This window comes from Heterodontus francisci, chromosome 38 (assembly GCF_036365525.1).
Source record: "Heterodontus francisci isolate sHetFra1 chromosome 38, sHetFra1.hap1, whole genome shotgun sequence".
In the NCBI taxonomy this organism is placed as follows: Eukaryota; Metazoa; Chordata; class Chondrichthyes; order Heterodontiformes; family Heterodontidae; genus Heterodontus; species Heterodontus francisci.
In genome coordinates, this window is record NC_090408.1 from 10,759,876 (window position 1) to 10,783,023 (window position 23,148).

Consider the following 23,148-nt stretch of genomic DNA (forward strand, 5'->3'; position numbering starts at 1 on the left):
AACTGCCAGTGGGGAGTGCACATGATTAGAAAAGCACTGCATGGTAGAACTCCAACTCTTAGGCTAGGTGAGTATTTAGCACAGAATTACACAGCACAGGAGGTCATTCTGCCCATCATCTCTGTGCCAGCTTTTTGAAAGAACTACCCAATTAGTCCCACTCACCCACTCTTTCCCTATAGTCCTGCAAATATTTTCCTTTCCAAATATCTCTCCAATATCCTTTGAAAGTTATGATTGAATCTGCTTCCAAAACCCTTTTAGGCACTGAATTCCAGATCGTAACAAATTTCTTCCAAAATATTTCTCCTTATCTTCCCCTCTGGTTCTTTTGTTAATTATCTTAAATCTGTGTCTTCTGTTATTTAACTTAGCAGGCAGTGGAAATAATTTCTCCGTATTTACTCTATCAAACCATCTCATAATTTAGAAGTACAGTAACAAAATGCTGGTTTCATCCCTAACTGTGCTCTGATGAAGAACTAGGCCTGAAGCATCAACACTTTTTCTTTTTCTACAGATGCTTCCTGACTCATTTGAGTCATTCCAGCATTTTTTGTTTTTGTTTCAGATTTCCAGCATCTGCAGTATTTCATGTTTTTGAGTATGTACTGGAGTTTTGGGTGAGGCTGAGTGTATATGTGGGACAGGCTGGTCTTTTCCTGTTAGTATTTTATTTGGGGGAGGGCAAGTAGGAATGAGCAATAAATGCATCCTTGCCAGTGTCAGCCACCTCTCGAGAGTAAATTTCAAAACCTCCACTGTCTCCATTAAAGCACTGTTTCTCTTTTTATTCACTCAGCTTTATGTTCAAGCCTGGCGCCCGGAGAATCTGTCTCTGCTGATCACAAAGGACTCGTACCCAAACCATCCTCTGAAGATGCAGGGTGTAAATCGTAGGGCACCCTATCAACAGTACCAGCCTGTTGTCATGCTGGAACAAGCGTACACACTACGGTGGAATGGCAGAACACCTGAGCAGATTGTCCTCTATCCAATCAATTTTAACAGGTAACTTATTGGGACCATGGGTTTGTTTTGTGGTGTTAAGCAATGTTTGCTGTCCATAGTTTCAGATGCAGCATTGAGTGAATTTTGCAAGCATCTTCTACCAGAATGGAACTTTGCTCAGTTTTTAAAAATTCATTCATAGGATGTGGGCATTGCTGGCTAGGCCAGCATTTATTGCCCATCCCTAATTGCCCTTGAGAAGGTGGTTGTGAGCTGCCTTCTTTAACCGCTGCAGTCCATGTGGTGTAGGTACACCCACAGTGCTGTTAGGAAGGGAGTTCCAGGATTTTGACCTAGTGATAGTGAAGGAATGGCGATATAGTTCTATGTCAGGATGATGTGTGAATTGGAGGGGAACTTGCAGATAGTGGTGTTCCCATGCATTTGCTGCCCTTGTCCTTCTAGTTGGCAGAGGTCGCGGGTCTGTAAGGTGCATGTCAGCAGTGAAGGAAGTCAATGTTGAAGGTGGTGGATGGGGTGCCAAATAAGCGGGCTGCTTTGTCCTGGATGGTGTCGAGCTTCTTGAGTGTTGTTGGAGCTGCACCCATCCAGGCAAGTGGAGAGTATTCCATCACACTCCTGACTTGTGCCTTGTAGATGGTGGACAGGCTTTGGGGAGTCAGGTGGTAAGTTACTCGCTGCAGGATTCCTAACCTCTGACCTGCTCTTGTAGCCATAGTATTTATATGGCTACTCCAGTTGAGTTTCTGGTCAATGGTAGCCCCTAGGATGTTGATAGTGGGGGATTCAGCGATGGTAATGCCATTGAATGTCAAGGGGAGATGGTTAGATTCTCTCTTGTTGGAGATGGTCATTGCCTGGCACTTGTGTGGCGCGAATGTTACTTGCCACTTATGAGCCCAAGCCTGGATATTGTCCAGGTCTTGCTGCATTTCTACACGGACTGCTTCAGTATCTGACAGGTCACGAATGGTGCTGCACATGGTGCAATCATCAGCGAACATCCCCACTTCTGACCTTATGATCGAAGGAAGGTCATTGATGAAGCAGCTGAAGATGGTTAGGCCTAGGACACTACTTTGAGGAACTCCTGCAGTGATGTCTTGGAGCTCAGATGATTGACTTCCAACAACCACAACCATCTTCCTTTGCATTAGGTATGACTCCAACCAGCGGAGAGTTTTCTCCCTGATTCTCATTGACTCCAGTTTTGCTAGGGCTCCTTGATGCCATACTTGGTCAAATGCTGCCTTGATGTCCAGGGCATTCACTCTCTCCTCACCTCTTGAGTTCAGCTCTTTTGTCCATGTTTGAACCAAGGCTGTAATGAGGTCAGGAGCTGAGTGGCCCTGGCAGAACCCAAACTGAGCGTCACTGAGCAGGTTATTGCTAAGCAAGTGTCACTTGATGGCACTGTTGATGACACCTTCCTTCACTTTACTGATGATTGAGAGTAGACTGATGTGGCGGTAATTGGCCAGGTTGGACTTGTTCTGCTTTTTGTGTACAGGACATACCTGGGCAATTTTCTACATTACCAGGTAGATGCCAGTGTTGTAGCTGTACTGGAACAGCTTGGTTAGGGGTGCAGCAAGTTTTGGAGCACAGGTCTTCAGTACTATTGCCGGAATGAGATGCCGATTGGAGAATGGGCCACAGAAGTCATCCTGCTCCACTCACAATACTCTCGATTAGTTTTCATGTGCAATAAAAATTTTTATTTAAACCTCTTAAAAGTTCCCTTCTGAAGAAGCATGAAGCTGCAGTGGATAAGCTAACCATCTTAGTGGGAAAATAAAATTTCTTCTAAGACTAACTTGTTGAGAAAGCAGTGCATTATCAAACCGACCAGTGAGCTGTAAAGACCAGCAGGGTCCCAGGCTGCTTCAGCTGATCGGAGATCAGGCTTACGTTAAGGATGCTGCAATTGGCCTCAGTACCCTTCAGCTAGAGATGGTCTATTTCACCAGGGCTTGGACTTCTGATTTCTATCGTGACCCTGGCAAGAAGTGGACCTTTTGGAACAGGTTTTAGTCCTCATTGCCTGGACAGAACACAGAGAGGGAAGTCTGGTGAGGGAGCCTCATCCGTTGGTAGTGGCGCCCAGCCTATTGCTTCTTCCATTTCAACAAACGCGAAATAAATCGGATGGGTTCTGTAACAGGCACGTGATACTCTCCGCCCCACTTTCCTTTCTCCGCTCCACCCAGGCAGTGCTCAACATCCAGGAGTTTGCGATGTAAATCTACCCTCTCCACCCCCACCCTGATGTGAAAAGGATTAGGTCTGATTGTGGCGCCCCGTTGCCCTCGGTTGAATAACCTACCAATAGTTGGCATCTGGACACTTGTGAAGAACAGTCACTTCATCTAAAATCAGAAAGCACTGGAAATACTTAGCGGATCTGTGCATCCCCACTCCCATTGCTCCACCAATGGCGGCCGTGTCTTCAGCTGTCTAGACCTTAAGGTCTGGAGTTCCCTCCCTAAACAACAACTTGCATTTATATAGCTTTTAGCGAAGTAAATGGTTCTTCACTGGAGCATTGCCAAACAAAATTTTGGGGAGATTTTAAAGTTTCAGTGTCGTTTTCAGGTTTCCAACAATACAGTTTTTTTTAATTTTAGCTTGTTATTTGTTATATTGGCTATTTGCATTTGTGAGCATAACAGGGGAAATAATTAAAGGAGAAAAAGGGCAAAGGAACAGAGCAGAAATCTGAAGAGTTTGTACTGTTACTTTGCAAGGCATTGGTCAGATCCCATTGGGTGATGTATGTGTAGTGCTAGTTGTTAAATTAGAGGGGTCAGAGCTGGCTTGTTCGCCGATGGTACATATCAGGAATGCAGGCAGTGCTGCCCATGGATTTCTGACCATTTGCAATTCATCTGCATAATTTAACTTGGTCCAGTGATATTCATATCTATGTGCAAACCTGATTTGAGACTGAAGTGGGTTGTAGCTCAGATTCAACAGGTGCAATCAGCAAACTGAAGCAGAGTGTTATCTGTTAGCCATCGCTCTGTAGCGGCTCTCTCTCTCCTCTGAAGGTTCTGGTTTTAAGTCTCACCCCAGAGACTTGAGCACATATTCCAGGCTGACACTTCAGTGTAGTACTGAGGGAGTTTGAACACCTCTACCAAATCTCCTCTGAACATTCTATTCCCAGTTTCTCCAATCTATCCACGCAATTGAGGTCCCTCATCCCCAGAATCATTCTCTTAAATCTTTTCTGCACCTTCTTCAAAGCCTTCACGTCCTTATCAAAGTGCGATGTTCAGAACTGGACGCAATACTCCAGTTGAGGCTGAACCAGTGTTTTATAAAGGTTCGTCATACCTTTCTGGCTTTTGTACTCTATGCCTCTATCTATAAAGCCCAGGACCCTGTAAGCCTTTTTAACCACTTTCTCAACCTGTCCTGCCACCTTCAACAATTTGTGCACATATACCCCCAGGTCTCTCTGTTCCTGCACACCACCTTTAAAATTGTATCCTTTATTTTATATTGCCTCTCCTCATTCTTCCTCCTTCACACTTCTCTGCATTAAATTTCATCTGCCACGTGTCTGCCCATTCCACCAGCCTGTCTATGTCCTCTTGAAATCTATCTCTGTCCTTCTCACAGTTCACAATACTTCGAAGTTTGGTGCATCTGCAAATCTTGAAATTGTGCTCTATACACCCAAGTCTAGGCCACTAATATATATCAAGAAAAGCAGTGGTCCTAGAACGGATCCCTGGGGAACCCGGCTGTGAACCCAGTTATGGGGGCATCAGCAAAGTGGATTTGAGGCCACAATCAGATCAGACATGATCTTATTGAATGGCAGAGCAGGCTCAACTGGCCGAATGGCCTATTCCTGCTCCTATTTCTTATGCTCTAATGTTAATTTTTCTCCAGATTATCATGTTATATTGCTTCTCCTCTCAGAGCTTTCCCACCACTGAGATAAAACTGACTGGCCTGTAGCTGCTGGGTTTATCTTTACACCCTGAACAAGGGTGTAACATTTTCAATTCTCCAGTCCTCTGGCACCACCCCTGTATCTCAGGCAGATTGGATGATTATGGCCAGTGTCTCCACAATTTCTACCCTTACTTCCCTCAGCATCCTTGGATGCATCTTATCTGGTCTTGGTGACTTTTCAACTTTAAATACAGTCAGCCTTTCTAATACCTCGTTATCAATTTTTAGCCCATCCAGTGTCTCAATTACCTCGTCTTTCACTATGACTTTGGCAACATCTTCTTCCTTGGTAAAAATACCTCAGCTTATGCCCTCTGCCACCATGCATAAATCCCCTTTTCGGTCTCTAAATGGCACCACTATTCCTCTTACTACTCTTTTACTTTTTTATGCTCATAGAAGACTTTTGGATTCCCTTTTTATGTTAGCTGCCAGTCTCTTCTCATACTCTCTCTTTGCCTCTCATTTCCTTTTTCACTTCCCCTCTGAGCTTTCTATATTCAGCTTGGTTCTCACTTGTATTATCAACCTGACATCTGCCATACGCACTCTTCTTCTGCTTCATCTTACTTTCTATCTCTTGTCATGCAGGGAGCTCTGGCTTTGGTTTTCCTACCTCTCCCCCTCATGGGAATGTACCTCAACTGTACCTAAACTATCTCCTTTTTAAAGGCAGCCCACTGTTCCATTACAGTTTTTGCCTGCCAATATATGATTCCAATTTACCCGCACAGATCCCTTTTTAGCCCACTGAAATTCGCCCTCCGCCAAATAAGTATTTTTACTCTAGATTGTTCCTTGTTCTTCTCCATAGCAAACATAAACCTTACGATACTATGATCAGTGTTCCCTAAGTGTTCCTCTACTGATACTTGATCCACTTGACCCACCTCATTCCCCATAACCAGATCCAGCAATGCCTCCTCCCTCGTTGGGCTGGAAAGATAAAGGTCAAGAAATTTCTCCTGAACACACTTCTGAAATTCTTCCTCTCTCTGCCGTTTACATTATTACTATCCCAGTCAAATGTAAGATAATTAAAGCCTCATGTTATCATTACTCTATAGCTTTTACACCTCTCTGTAATTTCCCTGCAAATTTGCTCCTCTATATCTATCCCACTAGTTGGTGGCTTATAGAATACACCCAGTAGTGTAATGGTACCTCTATTGTTTCTTAAATGTAACCAAATAAAGTCTGACTGATCCAGAATATCCTCTCTCTCCAGCACTGTAATATTATCCTTAATTCTGCCACCCTCCTCCTTCTTTTCCTTCCCTATGTTTCCTGACACTTGTATCCACGAATATTTAGTACTCAGTCAAAGAACAAAGAACAGTACAGCACAGGAACAGGCCATTCGGCCCTCTAAGCCTGCGCCGATCTTGATGCCTGCCTAAACTAACACCTTCTGCACTTCCGGGGCCCATATCCCTCTATTCCCTTCCTATTCATGTATTTGTCAAGATGTCTCTTAAATGTCGCTATCGTATCTGCTTCCACCACCTCCCCTGGCAGCAAGTTCCAGGTACTCACCACCCTCTGTGTAAAAATCTTGCCTCGCACATCCCTCTAAACTTTGCCCCTCGCACCTTAAACCTATGTCCCCTAGTAACTGACTCTTCCACCCTGGGAAAAAGCTTCTGACTATCCACTCTGTCCATGCCACTCATAACTTTGTAAACCTCTATCATGTCGCCCCTCCACCTCCGTCGTTCCAGTGAAAACAATCCAAGTTTTTCCAGCCTCTCCTCATAGCTAATGCCCTCCAGACCAGGCAACGTCCTGGTAAACCTCCTCTGTACCCTCTCCAAAGCCTCCACGTCCTTCTGGTAGTGTGGCGACCAGAATTGCACGCAATATTCTAAGTGTGGCCTAACTAAGGTTCTGTACAGCTGCAACATGACTTGCCAATTTTTATACTCTGTGCCCCGACCGATGAAGGCAAGCATGCCGTATGCCTTCTTGACTACCTTATCCACCTGCGTTGCCACTTTCAGTGACCTGTGGACCTGTACGCCCAGATCTCTTTGCCTGTCAATACTCCGAAGGGTTCTGCCATTTACTGTATACCTCCCACCTGCATTAGACCTTCCAAAATGCATTACCTCACATTTGTCCGGATTAAACTCCATCTGCCATTTCTCCGCCCAAGTCTCCAACTGATCTATATCCTGCTGTATCCTCTGACAATCCTCATCATTATCCGCAACTCCACCAACCTTTGTGTCGTCCGCAAACTTACTAATCAGACCAGCTACATTTTCCTCCAAATCATTTACATATACTACAAACAGCAAAGGTCCCAGCACTGATCCCTGCAGAACACCACTAGTCACATCCCTCCATTCAGAAAAACACCCATCCACTGCTACCCTCTGTCTTCTATGACTGAGCCAGTTCTGTATCCATCTTGCCAGCTCATCTTTGATCCCGTGTGACTTCACCTTTTGTACCAGTCTGCCATGGGGGACCTTGTCAAAGGCTTTACTAAAGTCCATATAGATAACATCCACTGCCCTTCCTTCATCAATCATCTTCGTCACTTCCTCAAAAAACTCAATCAAATTAGTAAGACACGACCTCCCCTTTACAAAACCATGCTGTCTCTCGCTAATAAGTTCGTTTGTTTCCAAATGGGAGTAAATCCTGTCCCGAATAATCCTCTCTAATAGTTTTCCTACCACTGATGTAAGGCTCACCGGCCTACAATTTCCTGGATTATCCTTGCCACCCTGCTTAAACAAAGGAACAACATTGGCTATTCTCCAGTCCTCTGGGACCTCACCTGTAGCCAATGAGGATGCAAAGTGCTGTCCTTTTGTGAGCCAGGTCTCCGCTACCATTTCAACATCATATTCCCATGTTGCTATCTGTGCCTGTAGCACATCAACCTTATTTACCAAGCTTTGTATGTTTACATATATGCACAGTAAACCTAATTTAGACCTTATTGCATTCCCTATTAATCTGACCCCACCTAATACCTTACTATTTCTTACTCTGGTGCTGCCTGTCTCTCCCAAACCTTCATGCACCTTGTTTCTCCTTTGTATTGCTACATCCTGGTTCTCATCCCCCTGCCAAGTTAGTTTAAACCCTCCTCAACAGCACTAGCGATCCTCCCTCTGAGGATAATAAAAACAAGAAATGCTGGAACCACTCAGCAGGTCTGGCAGCATCTGTGGAAAGAGAAGCAGAGTTAACGTTTCGGGTCAGTGACCAGTTCTGTTCAGGTGCAACCAATATAAAACCCGCATCTCCCAGAACCAGATCCTATGTCCCAGGAATCTAAAGCCCTCCCTCTTGCACCGCAGAAACACCTGGCTGTTCACCTAACTATAGAATCCCCTATCATAGAGTCATAGGGTTATACAGCACAGAAACAGGCCCATCGTGTCCATGCCGGCCATCAAGCCCTATCTATTCTAATCCCATTTTCCAGCACTTGGTCCTTGGCCTTGTATGCTATGGCTTTTCAAGTGCTCATCTAAATACTTCTTGAATGTTGTGAGGGTTCCTGCCTCTACCACCCCTTCAGGCAGTGTGTTCTAGATTCCAACCACCCTCTGGGTGAAACAATTTTTCCTCAAATCCCCTCTAAACCTTCTGCCTCTTACCTTAAATCTATGTCCCCTGGTTATTGCCACTTCTGCTAAGGGAAAATGTTTCTTCTTATCTACCCTATCTATGCCCCTCAAAATTTTGTATACCTCAATCATGTTCCCCCTCAGCCTTCTCTGCTCTAAGGAAAGCAACCCTAGTCTATCCAGACTCTCTTCATAGCTGAAATGCTCCAGCCCAGGCAACATCCTGGTGAATCTCCTCTGCACCCTCTCCAATACAATCACATCCTTCCTATAGTGTGGCAACCAGAACTGTACACAGTACTCCAACTGTGGCCTAACTAATGTTTTATACAGCTCCATCATAACCTCCCTGTTCTAATATTCTATGCATCGGCTAATAAAGGCAAGTATCCCCTATGCCTTCCTAACCACCTTATCTACCAGTGCTGCTGCCTTCCGTGATCTATGGACAAGTACACCAAGGTCCCTCTGGCCCTCTGTACTTCCTATGGTCCTACCATCCATTGTATATTCCCTTGCCTTGTTCGTCCTCCCAAAATGCATCACCTCTTTCCTCCTCACTATTTACGACACAACCAATTTTCTTGCCATCTGCGAACTTACTGATCATACCTCCTATATTCACGTCTAAATCATTAATGTACACTACAAACAGCAAGGGTCCCAGCACCAGTTCCTGTGGTACATCACTGGTCACAGGCTTCCAGTCGCAAAAACAACCCTTGACCATCACCCTCTGCCTCCTGCCACTAAGCCAATAATGGATCCAATTTGCCAAATTGCCCTGGATCCCATGGGCTCTTACCTTCTTGACCAATCTCCCATGGGACCTTATCAAAAGCCTTACTGAAGTCCATGTGGACTCCATCAACTACTTTACCCTCATCTACACACCCAGTCACTTCCTCAAAATATTCAATCAAATTTGTTAGACACAATCTCCCCCTGACAAAGTCATGCTGACTATCCTTGATTAATCCCTGCCTCTCCAAGTGGAGATTACTCCTGTCCCTCAGAATTTTTTCCAATAGTTTCCTTACCACTGATGTTAGACTCACCGGCCTGTAATTACCTGGTTTATCCCTGCTACCCTTCTTGAATAATGGCACCCCATTTGCTATCCTCCAGTCCTCTGGCACCTTTCCTGTGACCAGAGAGGATTTGAAAATTCGTTTTAGAGCCTCTGCAATCTCCTCCCTTGCCTCACATAGCAGCCTGGGATTAATTTCATCTGGGTCTGGGGATTTATCCACCTGTAAGCCCGCTAAAACTGCTAATACCTCCTCCCTTTCAATGCTATTACTATCATTTTTCCAATCTTCCTTCTGCTGCCCTGTGCAGCTGAGCCACCTTTGGTTCCATGCACTTGGCTGTGGCTGCTCTCTCCAGAGGAACCATCACTCTCGCCAGTATTCAGAACTGAATGCCAGTTGGAGAGTGAAATGCACTCAGGAGAGTCCTGCACTACCTGCCTGGTCCTCCTTGACTGTCTGGAGGTCACCGATTCCTTCTTTGTCTGCACACCCTTAAACTGTGGCGTGACCACCTCTAGAAATGTTCTAGCCACATAACTCTCAGTCTCATGGATGCAGGGCAGTGACCCCCAACTCTTGCTCAAGCTCTGAAACCTGGAACTTGTGCTCCTCCGGCTGACGACATTTCCTGCATGTGCGGCTGCCCAGGACATGAGATGTGTCCTAGAGTTCCCACGTGGAACATGATGTGGATTCCACGGGACTGAGGGACCCTGTCATGCCTTTATTTATTGGACTATTAATTAAATTAAGAGAAATAAACTTATAACTTAAGCGCTCACCAGCAACTCACCAATTAGCTCCTTCCCTTGTGCAGACATCACTTTATTTTATAGGTAGGTTAACGTAAAAGTTTTACTTAACTCTTTAGAGATACAGCACTGAAAGAGGCCCTTCGGCCCACCGAGTCTGTGCCGACCATCAACCACCCATTTATACTAATCCTACACTAATTCCATGTTCCTACCACATCCCCACTTGTCCCTACATTTCCCTACCACCTACCTATACTAGGGGCAATTTATAATGGCCAATTTACCTATCAACCTGCAAGTCTTTGGCATGTGGGAGGAAGCCGGAGCACCCGGAGGAAACCCACGCAGACACAGGGAGAACTTGCAAACTCCACACAGGCAGTACCCAGAATTGAACCCGGGTCACTGGAGCTGTGAGGCTGCGGTGCTAACCACTGCGCCACTGTGCCACCCCTTATTATCTATGTTAATTTAATGAAAATTTAGGAAGCCTTTAACTTTACTATCTCCTTTATTTAATTTTAACTTTCTCCCCCTATATCTGATTAGCTAAAGACAATATTTATGATAAATTATACAACATAGAATGTATATATGATAGCTTAAACTTTATGTATTTCATCAAATTGGCTTACATTTAATTTCTATACTAATTAGTTAATCTAGTTTATTTTATAAGTTGATTAAATTAAACAAAATATTTACATGTCGACTCATCCTTGCGTGCGCCTTATGTCACTATGCGCTTTTTTCTCGCGTGCTGGTCACTGACTCACAGAAAGAGAGAGAGACACAGACTGATCCTGGCATTGCTCTTTATCTCGCTCCCTTCCCGGCCTTGCTCTTTATCTCGCTCCCTTCCCGGCCTTGCTCTTTATCCCGCTCCGTGCCCGGCCTTGCTCTTTATCCCGTTCCCTTCCCGGCCTTGCTCTTTATCCCGTTCCCTTCCCGGCCTTGCTCTTTATCCCACTCCCTTCCTGGCCTTGCTCTTTATCCCGCTCCCTTCCCGGCCTTGCTCTTTATCCCGCTCCCTTCCCAGCCTTGCTCTTTATCCCACTCCCTTCCCAGCCTTGCTCTTTATCCCACTCCCTTCCCAGCCTTGCTCTTTATCCCACTCCCTTCCCGGCCTTGCTCTTTATCCCACTCCCTTCCCGGCCTTGCTCTTTATCCCACTCCCTTCCCAGCCTTGCTCTTTATCCCACTCCCTTCCTGGCCTTGCTCTTTATCCCACTCCCTTCCCGGCCTTGCTTTTTATCTCGCTCCGTTCCCAGCCTTGCTTTTTATCCCGCTCCCTTCACGGCCTCACTCATTTCCTTTCTCCAGGAACTTTGCATTCCTCTAACTCTGGTCTCCTCTTCATCCTCCACTTCCATCACCCCATCAGTATCAGCCGGACCTCAGCTGTCTAGGCCTGTAGCTTTGAAATTTCCTCCCTAAACCGCTCTTCCTCTCGACTGCTCTCTTCTCCTTTAATATGCTCCTGAAAACTTATTTGTTTGTCCAAGCTTTTGTTCAACTGACCTGCGATCTCCTTTGGCTCTGTGTCAATATTTGTCTGATAATGCACCTTGGGAACTTTCATAAAAACATATGAATTAAGAACAGGAATAGGCCACTCGGTGGTCCTTTGAGCCTGCTCCTCCATTCAATAAGCTCATTTTTTTTTATTCATTCATGGGATGTGGGCGTCACTGGCTAGGCCAGCCTTTATTGCCCATTCCTAATTGCCCTTGAGCAGATGGTGGTGAGCTGCCTTCTTGAACCGCTGCAGTCCATGTGGGGTAGGTACACCCACAGTGCTGTTAAGAAGGGAGTTCCAGGATTTTGACCCAGTGACAGTGAAGGAACGGTGATATAGTTCCAAGTCAGGATGGTGTGTGGCTTGGAGGGGAACTTGCAAGTGGTGGTGTTCCCATGTATTCGCTGCCCTTGTCCTTCTAGTTGGGAGAGGTCGCGGGTTTGGAAGGTGCTGTCTAAGGAACCTTGGTGCATTGCTGCAGTGCATCTTGTAGGTGGTACACACTGCTGCCACTGTGCGTCGGTGGTGGATGGAGTGAATATTTGTAGATGGGATGCCAATCAAGCGGGCTGCTTTGTCCTGGATGGTGTCGAGCTTCTTGAGTGTTGTTGGAGCTGCACGCATCCAGGCAAGTGGAGTGTATTCTATCACACTCCTGACTTGTGCCTTGTGGACAGGCTTTGGGGAGTCAGGAGGTGAGTTACTCGCCACAGGATTCCTAGCCTCTGACTTGCTCTTGTAGCCACGTTATTTATATGGCTACTCCAGTTCAGTTTCTGGTCAATGGTAGCCCCTAGGATGTTGATAGTGGGGGATTCAGCGATGGTAATGCCATTGAATGAACTGATTACTCCACATTTCCACCTACCCCCGATAACCTTTCAACCCCTTGCTTATCAAGAATCTATCTACCTCTGCCTTAAAAATATTCAAAGACTCTGCTTCCACCGCCTTTTGAAAAAGAGAATTCCAAAGACTCACGATTGTCTGAGAGAAAAAATTTCTCCTCATCTCTGTCTTAAATGGGCAACCCCTTATTTTTAAACAGTGACCCCTAGTTCTAGATTTTCCCACAAGAGGCAACATTCTTTCCACATCCACCCTGTCAAGACCCCTCAGGATCTTGTATGTTTCAATCAAGTCACCTCTTGCTCTTCTAAATTCCAGAGGCTGCTTACCTGCTTGCCTGTGATGTTTGATGCTATGTTTGATTTAAATTAAATTAAATTAAAAGTTTACCTGTATACTCACTCCGGCTGCTCTGTTTCCCTGCTCTCGCCGTTGATTGTGACATCACTCTGTTGTCACTTTTTGATTTTTCCCTGCTCCACTCCTGCTGCGCCCTCCCTGCTCCTCTCTCTCTCTGCTCCTGTTGTGCTCCTCCCTCTCTCTCCGCTCCCGCTATGCTTCTCTCTCTCTCTCCACTCCCGCCGTGCTCCTCTCTCTCTCTCCGCTCCCGCTATGCTCCTCTCTCTTTCTGCTCCCGTTGTGCTTCTCTCTCTCTCTTCCCTCCTGCTGTGCTCCACTCTCTGCTCCTGTTGTGCTCCTCTCTCTCTCTCTCCGCTCCCGCCATGCCCCTCTCTCTCTGCTCCTGCCGTGCTCCTCTCTCTTTTTGCTCCCGTTGTGCTCCTCTCTCTCTCTCTCTCCGCTTCCGCCATGCCCCTCTCTCTCTCTCCGCTCCCGCCATGCCCCACTCTCTCTCTCTCCGCTCCAGCCATGCTCCTCTCTCTCTCCCCATCCCGCTGTGCTCCTCTCTCTCCCCGCTCCCGCTGTGCTCCTCTCTCTCTCTCCGCTCCTGCTGTGCTCCTCTCTCTCTATCTGTGCTCCCGCTGTGCTCCTCTCTCTCTATCTGTGCTCCCGCTGTGCCCCTCTCTCTCTCTGCTCCCGCTGTGCTCCTCTCTCTCTCCCCGCTCCCGCTGTGCTCCTCTCTCTCTCCCCGCTCCCGTTGTGCTCCTCTCTCTCTCCCCGCTCCCGCTGTGCTCCTCTCTCACCCCGTCCCGCTGTGCTCCTCTCTCTCTCTCCACTCCCGCTGTGCTCCTCTCTCTCCCCGTCCCACTGTGCTCCTCTCTCTCTCTCTGCTCCCGCTGTGCCCCTCTCTCTCTCTGCTCCCGCTGTGCCCCTCTCTCTCTCTGCTCCCGCCGTGCCCCTCTCTCTCTGCTCCCGCCGTGCCCCTCTCTCTCTCTGCTCCCGCCGTGCCCCTCTCTCTCTCTGCTCCCGCCGTGCCCCTCTCTCTCTCTGCTCCCGCCGTGCCCCTCTCTCTCTCTGCTCCCGCCGTGCCCCTCTCTCTCTCTGCTCCCGCCGTGCCCCTCTCTCTCTCTGCTCCCGCCGTGCCCCTCTCTCTCTCTGCTCCCGCCGTGCCCCTCTCTCTCTCTGCTCCCGCCGTGCCCCTCTCTCTCTCTGCTCCCGCCGTGCCCCTCTCTCTCTCTGCTCCCGCCGTGCCCCTCTCTCTCTCTGCTCCCGCCGTGCCCCTCTCTCTCTCTGCTCCCGCCGTGCCCCTCTCTCTCTCTGCTCCCGCCGTGCCCCTCTCTCTCTCTGCTCCCGCCGTGCCCCTCTCTCTCTCTGCTCCCGCCGTGCCCCTCTCTCTCTCTGCTCCCGCCGTGCCCCTCTCTCTCTCTGCTCCCGCCGTGCCCCTCTCTCTCTCTGCTCCCGCCGTGCCCCTCTCTCTCTCTGCTCCCGCCGTGCCCCTCTCTCTCTCTGCTCCCGCCGTGCCCCTCTCTCTCTCTGCTCCCGCCGTGCCCCTCTCTCTCTCTGCTCCCGCCGTGCCCCTCTCTCTCTCTGCTCCCGCCGTGCCCCTCTCTCTCTCTGCTCCCGCCGTGCCCCTCTCTCTCTCTGCTCCCGCCGTGCCCCTCTCTCTCTCTGCTCCCGCCGTGCCCCTCTCTCTCTCTGCTCCCGCCGTGCCCCTCTCTCTCTCTGCTCCCGCCGTGCCCCTCTCTCTCTCTGCTCCCGCCGTGCCCCTCTCTCTCTCTGCTCCCGCCGTGCCCCTCTCTCTCTCTGCTCCCGCCGTGCCCCTCTCTCTCTCTGCTCCCGCCGTGCCCCTCTCTCTCTCTGCTCCCGCCGTGCCCCTCTCTCTCTCTGCTCCCGCCGTGCCCCTCTCTCTCTCTGCTCCCGCCGTGCCCCTCTCTCTCTCTGCTCCCGCCGTGCCCCTCTCTCTCTCTGCTCCCGCCGTGCCCCTCTCTCTCTCTGCTCCCGCCGTGCCCCTCTCTCTCTCTGCTCCCGCCGTGCCCCTCTCTCTCTCTGCTCCCGCCGTGCCCCTCTCTCTCTCTGCTCCCGCCGTGCCCCTCTCTCTCTCTGCTCCCGCCGTGCCCCTCTCTCTCTCTGCTCCCGCCGTGCCCCTCTCTCTCTCTGCTCCCGCCGTGCCCCTCTCTCTCTCTGCTCCCGCCGTGCCCCTCTCTCTCTCTGCTCCCGCCGTGCCCCTCTCTCTCTCTGCTCCCGCCGTGCCCCTCTCTCTCTCTGCTCCCGCCGTGCCCCTCTCTCTCTCTGCTCCCGCCGTGCCCCTCTCTCTCTCTGCTCCCGCCGTGCCCCTCTCTCTCTCTGCTCCCGCCGTGCCCCTCTCTCTCTCTGCTCCCGCCGTGCCCCTCTCTCTCTCTGCTCCCGCCGTGCCCCTCTCTCTCTCTGCTCCCGCCGTGCCCCTCTCTCTCTCTGCTCCCGCCGTGCCCCTCTCTCTCTCTGCTCCCGCCGTGCCCCTCTCTCTCTCTGCTCCCGCCGTGCCCCTCTCTCTCTCTGCTCCCGCCGTGCCCCTCTCTCTCTCTGCTCCCGCCGTGCCCCTCTCTCTCTCTGCTCCCGCCGTGCCCCTCTCTCTCTCTGCTCCCGCCGTGCCCCTCTCTCTCTCTGCTCCCGCCGTGCCCCTCTCTCTCTCTGCTCCCGCCGTGCCCCTCTCTCTCTCTGCTCCCGCCGTGCCCCTCTCTCTCTCTGCTCCCGCCGTGCCCCTCTCTCTCTCTGCTCCCGCCGTGCCCCTCTCTCTCTCTGCTCCCGCCGTGCCCCTCTCTCTCTCTGCTCCCGCCGTGCTCCTCTCTCTCTCCCCGCTCCTGCTGTGCTCCTCTCTCTCTCCCCGCTCCCGCTGTGCTCCTCTCTCTCACCCCGTCCCGCTGTGCTCCTCTCTCTCTCTCCACTCCCGCTGTGCTCCTCTCTCTCTCTGCTCCAGCCTTGCGCCTCTCTCTCTCCCTGCTCCCGCCGTGCTCCTCTCTCTCTCTCTGCTCCCGCTGTGCTCCTCTCTCTCTCTCTCTGCTCCCGCTGTGCTCCTATCTCTCTCTCCACTCCTGCTGTGCTCCTCTCTCTCTCTCCGCTCCTGCTGTGCCCCTCTCTCTCTCTCTCTGCTCCCGCCGTGCTCCTCCCTCTTTCCGCCCCCGTTGTGCTCCTCTCTCTCTCTCCCTGCTCCCGCCATGCCCCTCTCTCTCTCTCTCTCTGCTCCCGCCGTGCTCCTCTTTCTCTCCCCGCTCCCGCTGTGCTCCTCTCTCTCTCTCTCCGCTCCCGCTGTGCTCCTGTCTCTCTCTCCGCTCCCGCTGTGCTCCTGTCTCTCTCTCCGCTCCCGCTGTGCTCCTGTCTCTCCCTCCGCTCCCGCTGTGCTCCTCTCTCTCTCTCCGCTCCCGCTGTGCTCCTCTCTCTCTCTCCGCTCCCGCTGTGCTCCTCTCTCTCTCTCCGCTCCCGCTGTGCTCCTCTCTCTCTCCGCTCCCGTTTTGCTCCTCTCTCTCTCTGCACCCGCCATGCCCCTCTCTCTCCGCTCCCGCTGTGCTCCTCTCTGTCTCTCCACTCCCACCGTGCTCCTCTCTCTCTCGCTCTGTCTCTGTGACATTAATGGTGCTATAAAAATGCAAGTTGTTGTAGGATTTCCCTCAGTTTCTGCTGATGATCTGCCTTCTGGATATAGCATCTGAAAATCTTACAGTGCTCACTTGGTATTGGTGGTATGCCACAGCAGTGGCAAGTTCAATGCACTCATTGAGATGAATCCGCACAGAGGTGACTGTAGTATTGTGCAAGGGAGGTTCCTCCCTCAGATGTGGCTGCTGGAACAATTGGGGGCCTTTAAGCTGCTGCAGTGTGTCAGTTGTTAAGGTTATACTTGACTTCCTTCAAATTCAGAAGTGAGCTCCCATACAGGAGCCCTCCCAGAACACATAATTAACATGGGATCAGGATAATGAGATGGGGTCACAGCAGAGTCAGAAGGGTGGTTGCAAGTCCAGCCTTGTCCTACCCTGCCCATTTCTGGCATGACCCCCACTGAGGATGATAATCCAAGCTTCAAAATTTCAGCCCCACAAAATGTTTTAGGTTCTTATAAACATATGGTCATGTTTTTGTGTGTAAAGTTTAACCACACTGTTTTATTTTGTGCATGTCATAAGGAACTTCAGTTATGTGGAGCTGGGACTGTTCTTCGGGCAGAGAAGGTTAAAGGGAGATTTAATGGATGTGTTCAGAATGATGAAAGGTTTTGATAGAGAAAATAAGGAGACACCGTTTCCACTGGTGGGAGGATCAGTAACCAGAGGACACAGATTTAAGATCATGGGCAGATATGCAGCAAGTTGTTGTGATCCAGAATGTGCTACCTGAAAGGGTGATGGGAGGCGATTCAATCATGAAATTCCAAAGGGAATTGGATAAATACTTGAAAAGGAAAAAAGTTGCTTTGGCAGGATGAGCTGAAAGGCCTTCTTCTGTGCTCTATGATTGTATTATTTTCTAAACTTACTGACTTCACAATTGAGTTGCTTGAAGGATCCGTGGTGTACAAAGGTTTGTTAATGTCAGAATTGTGGATTTGTGGGTATTCGAAAGATCAGTGGATTAAGGGATTTAGCTGATAATTCATATGAACTTCAGCTGTTCCGTCTGTTCCCCAATTCCCCCTCCAACCTAGCAACAGGACTAAACACAGCCATAGACATTAACCATAGCGATCACTGCCTACTGCTCTCTTATCTCCTGCACAGCATTACTAAGATCAGAGTGAGCAAGTCTGTCAACCCCTCTGGTTGATTTCCTTGTTGCTGCTCCGCTAACACGACAGTAAGATTGTATACAATTGTGTAACTTACATGCAGCTCGCTATCACCAGGAGTACAACAATGAAATCACAATTAGAATTAGAACATTACAGCGCAGTACAGGCCCTTCGGCCCTCGATGTTGCGCCGACCTGTGAAACCATCTGACCTACACTATTCCATTTTCATCCATATGTCTATCCAATGACCACTTAAATGCCCTTAAAGTTGGCAAGTCTACTACTGTTGCAGGCAGGGCGTTCCACGCCCCTACTACTCTCTGAGTAAAGAAACTACCTCTGACATCTGTCCTATATCTATCACCCCTCAACTTAAAGCTATGTCCCCTCGTGTTTGCCATCACCATTCGAGGAAAAAGACTCTCACTATCCACCCTATCTAAACCTCTGATTATCTTATATGTCTCTATTAAGTCACCTCTCCTCCTCCTTCTCTCCAACGAAAACAACCTCAAGTCCCTCAGCCTTTCCTCGTAAGACCTTCCCTCCATACCAGGCAACATCCTAGTAAATCTCCTCTGCACCCTTTCCAAAGCTTCTACATCCTTCCTATAATGCGGTGACCAGAACTGCACGCAATACTCCAGGTGCGGTCTCACCAGAGTTTTGTACAGCTGCAGCATGACCTCGTTGCTCCGAAACCCGATCCCCCTACTAATAAAGGCTAACCCACCATATGCCTTCTTAACAGCCCTATTAACCTGGGTAGCAACTTTCAGGGATTTATGTACCTGGACACCAAGATCTCTCTGTTCATCTACACTACCAAGAATCTTCCCATTAGCCCAGTACTCTGCATTCCTGTTACTCCTTCCAAAGTGAATCACCTCACACTTTTCTACATTAAACTCCATTTGCCATCTCTCAGCGCAGCTCTGCAGCCTATCTATGTCCCTCTGTACCCTACAACATCCTTCGGCACTATCCACAACTCCACCGACCTTAGTGTCATCCGCAAATTTACTAACCCACCCTTCTACACCCTCTTCCAGGTCATTTATAAAAATGACAAACAGCAGTGGCCCCAAAACAGATCCTTGCGGTACACCACTAGTAACTAAACTCCAGGATGAACATTTGCCATCAACCACCACCCTCTGTCTTCTTTCAGCTCGCCAATTTCTGATCCAAAGCTCTAAATCACCTTCAACCCCATACTTCCGTATTTTCTGCAATAGCCTACCGTGGGGAACCTTATCAAACGCCTTACTGAAATCCATATACACCACATCCACTGCTTTACCCTCATCCACCTGTTTGGTCACCTTCTCGAAAAACTCAATAAGGTTTGTGAGGCACGACCTACCCTTCACAAAACCGTGCTGACTATCGCTAATGAACTTATTCTTGTCAAGATGATTATAAATCCTGTCTCTTATAACCTTTTCCAACATTTTACCCACAACCGAAGTAAGGGTCACAGGTCTATAATTACCAGGGCTGTCTCTACTCCCCTTCTTGAACAAGGGGACAACATTTGCTATCCTCCAGTCTTCCGGCACTATTCCTGTCGACAATGACGACATAAAGATTAAGGACAAAGGCTCTGCAATCTCCTCCCTAGCTTCCCAGAGAATCCGAGGATAAATCCCATCTGGCCCAGGGGACTTATCTATTTTCACACTTTCCAAAATTGCTAACACTTCCTCCTTGTGAACCTCAATCCCATCTAGCCTAGTAGTCTGAATCTCAGTATTCTCCTCGACAACATTTTCTTTCTCTACTGTAAATACTGACGAAAAATATTCATTTAACGCTTCCCCTACCTCCTCTGATTCCACACACAACTTCCCACTACTATCCTTGACTGGCCCTAATCTAACTCTAGTCATTCTTTTATTCCTGATATACCTATAGAAAGCCTTAGGGTTTTCCTTGATCCTATCTGCCAATGACTTCTCGTGTCCTCTCCTTGCTCTTCTTAGCTCTCCCTTTAGATCCTTCCTGGCTAGCTTGTAACTCTCAAGCGCCCTAACTGAGCCTTCACGTCTCATCCTAACATAAGCCTTCTTCTTCCTCTTGACAAGCGCGTCAACTTTTTTTTTAGAGATACAGCACTGAAACAGGCCCTTCGGCCCACCGAGTCTGTGCCGACCATCAACCACCCATTTTATACTAATTCTATACTAATCCCATATTCCTACCACATCCCCATCTGTCCCTATATTTCCCTACCACCTACCTATACTAGGGGCAATTTATAATGGCCAATTTACCTACCAACCTGCAAGTCTTTTGGCTGTGGGAGGAAACCGGAGCACCCGGAGAAAACCCACGCAGACACAGGGAGAACTTGCAAACTCCACACAGGCAGTACCCAGAATTGAACCCGGGTCGCTGGAGCTGTGAGGCTGCGGTGCTAACCACTGCGCCACTGTGCCGCCCCTTCTTTAGTAAACCACGGCTCCCTCGCTCGACAACTTCCTCCCTGCCTGACAGGTACATACTTATCAAGGACATGCAGTAGCTGCTCCTTGAATAAGCTCCACATTTCGATTGTTCCCATCCCCTGCAGTTTCCTTCCCCATCCTACGCATCCTAAATCTTGCCTAATCGCATCATAATTTCCTTTCCCCCAGCTATAATTCTTGCCCTGCGGTATATACCTGTCCCTGCCCATCGCTAAGGTAAACCTAACCGAATTGTGATCACTATCACCAAAGTGCTCACCAACTTCTAAATCTAACACCTGGCCGGGTTCATTACCCAGTACCAAATCCAATGTGGCATCGCCCCTGGTTGGCCTGTCTACATACTGTGTCAGAAAACCCTCCTGCACACACTGGACAAAAACTGACTCATCTAAAGTACTCGAACTATAGTATTTCCAGTCAATATTTGGAAAGTTAAAGTCCCCCATAACAACTACCCTGTTACTCTCGCCCCTGTCGAGAATCATCTTCGCTATCCTTTCCTCTACATCTCTGGAACTATTCGGAGGTCTATAGAAGACTCCCAACAGGGTGACCTCTCCTCTCCTGTTTCTAACCTCGGCCCATACTACCTCAGTAGACGAGTCCTCAAACGTCCTTTCTGTCGCTGTAATACTCTCCTTGATTAACAATGCCACACCCCCCCCTCTCTTACCATCTTCTCTGTTCTTACTGAAACATCTAAATCCCGGAATCTGCAACATCCATTCCTGCCCCTGCTCTACCCATGTCTCCGAAATGGCCACTACATCGAGATCCCAGGTACCAACCCATGCTGCAAGCTCACCCACCTTATTCCAGATGCTCCTGGCGTTGAAGTAGACACACTTTAAACCAAGTTCTTGCTTGCCAGTGCCCTCTTGCGTCCTTGTAACCTTATCCCTGACCTCACTACTCTCAACATCCTGTACACTGGAACTACAATTTAGGTTCCCATTCCCCTGCTGAATTAGTTTAAACCCCCCCGAAGAGCACTAGCAAATCTCCCCCCCAGGATATTGGTACCCCTCTGGTTCAGGTGAAGACCATCCTGTTTGTTGAGGTCCCACCTACCCCAGAAAGAGCCCCAATTATCCAGGAAACCAAAACCCTCCCTCCTGCACCATCCCTGCAGCCACGTGTTCAACTCCTCTCTCTCCCTATTCCTCGCTTCGCTATCACGTGGCACGGGCAACAACCCAGAGATAACAACTCTGCTTGTTCTCGCTCTAAGCTTCCACCCTAGCTCCCTGAATTTCTGCCTTCAATCCCCATCTCTCTTCCTACCTATGTCGTTGGTGCCTATGTGGACCATGACTTGGGGCTGCTCCCCCTCCCCCTTAAGGATCCCAAAAACACGATCCAAGACATCACGAACCCTGGCACCTGGGAGGCAACACACCAACCGTGAGTCTCTCTCGTTCCCACAGAACCTCCTTCAATACAATCTTCAATTTAAATCTCAATCTTAGTTGAATGGGTTAAAAGGGCATGTGACTGAGGCTTGCGTGCTTAGGAATGTCATAGCTGAATCCAGTACAAGATGGGACAAGTTGAAAATAAGACAGTCTGGCCTACATGGTTCGGCAATGGTTTGTTTTGATATAATATTGCATTCCTGCCCAAATTCTGAGTCTCTGCTAAGCAAACAAGTTGAAGAAAATGTTGTGAAGGGACTTTGGTGGAACATGTAAATAAAGAGCATTACGCACATTTAGTTCTCATTTAAAAAGCTGGAAATAGTTGCAGCCATAGTTTCTGTGTTGCGGCTATTATATTGTCTGAAAGGATATGCCCTCTCCTCTTATTTCTAGTTAATGGTGCGTTCACATTCCAAGTTTAGCAGTGGAGGGAGGCGCTTTAGGCCTCACACTGAGGCACATCTTGAAGGAATCAAGAAATAACGTGCCTTCCTATCGTGTCTTTCACAACCTCACAATGTCCAAAGCACTTTTCAGTCAATCAAATTCTTTTGAAGTTAATTCACTGTTGAAATGTAGGAACCAATTTATGCACAGCAAGATCCCGCAAATAACAATGAGGTAAATGACCAGTTAATCTATTTTAGTGATCCTGGTTGAGGGATAAATATTGGAACTCCCCTGCTGTTGGAAATTGTGCCATGGGATTTATAATGTCCACCTGAAAGGGCAGACAAAGCCTTGGCTGAACATCTCATCTGAAAGACAGCACCTTCCAGGAGTGTCAGCCTAGATTATGTACTCGATGTCGAACTCCAAAAAGCTTGTTGTGGAAGGATGTTGGAGCCTAGCTTTACTCAGTTTCACATTTATTGTGTAGATTCTTTTGGGCCTCCTTATCTCGAGAGACAATGGATACGCGCCTGGAGGTGGTCAGTGGTTTGTGAAGCAGCGCCTGGAGTGGCTATAAAGGCCAATTCTGGAGTGACAGGCTCTTCCACAGGTGCTGCAGAGAAATTTGTTTGTCGGGGCTGTTACACAGTTGGCTCTCCCCTTGCGCCTCTGTCTTTTTTCCTGCCAACTACTAGGTCTCTTCGACTCGCCACAATTTAGCCCTGTCTTTATGGCTGCCCGCCAGCTCTGGCGAATGCTGGCAACTGACTCCCACGACTTGTGATCAATGTCACACGATTTCATGTCGCGTTTGCAGACGTCTTTATAGCGGAGACATGGACGGCCGGTGGGTCTGATACCAGTGGCGAGCTCGCTGTACAATGTGTCTTTGGGGATCCTGCCATCTTCCATGCAGCTCACATGGCCAAGCCAAGTAGATTAAAGGATTACAAACATGTAGCTCCTCACTCAAACCCTTCACCAGTCTCAGTAAGTGTCTGCTTATAAATGCTCAAGTAAGACCCCAATTAACACCCTCCACCTGCATACAATTAAACAATTGACACACAATTAA

At 48.8% G+C, this 23,148-nt stretch overlaps 2 protein-coding genes across 6 annotated transcripts in view; both read left to right on the plus strand.

Annotated features, from left to right (window-relative positions):
- LOC137352386 (inactive cell surface hyaluronidase CEMIP2-like) overlaps positions 1-23,148 on the plus strand; it is a 162,758-nt gene that overhangs the window by 88,117 nt on the left and 51,493 nt on the right. For all 4 annotated transcript variants that reach the window (XM_068017718.1, XM_068017720.1, XM_068017719.1 and 1 more), the window contains one exon: positions 803-1,011. In XM_068017718.1, the coding sequence (XP_067873819.1) occupies positions 803-1,011 (209 nt within the window). The remainder of the gene's footprint in view (positions 1-802; positions 1,012-23,148) is intronic.
- Positions 1-23,148, plus strand: part of cemip (cell migration inducing hyaluronidase 1) — a 268,013-nt gene that overhangs the window by 48,387 nt on the left and 196,478 nt on the right. The gene's annotated exons all lie outside the window — the stretch shown is intronic.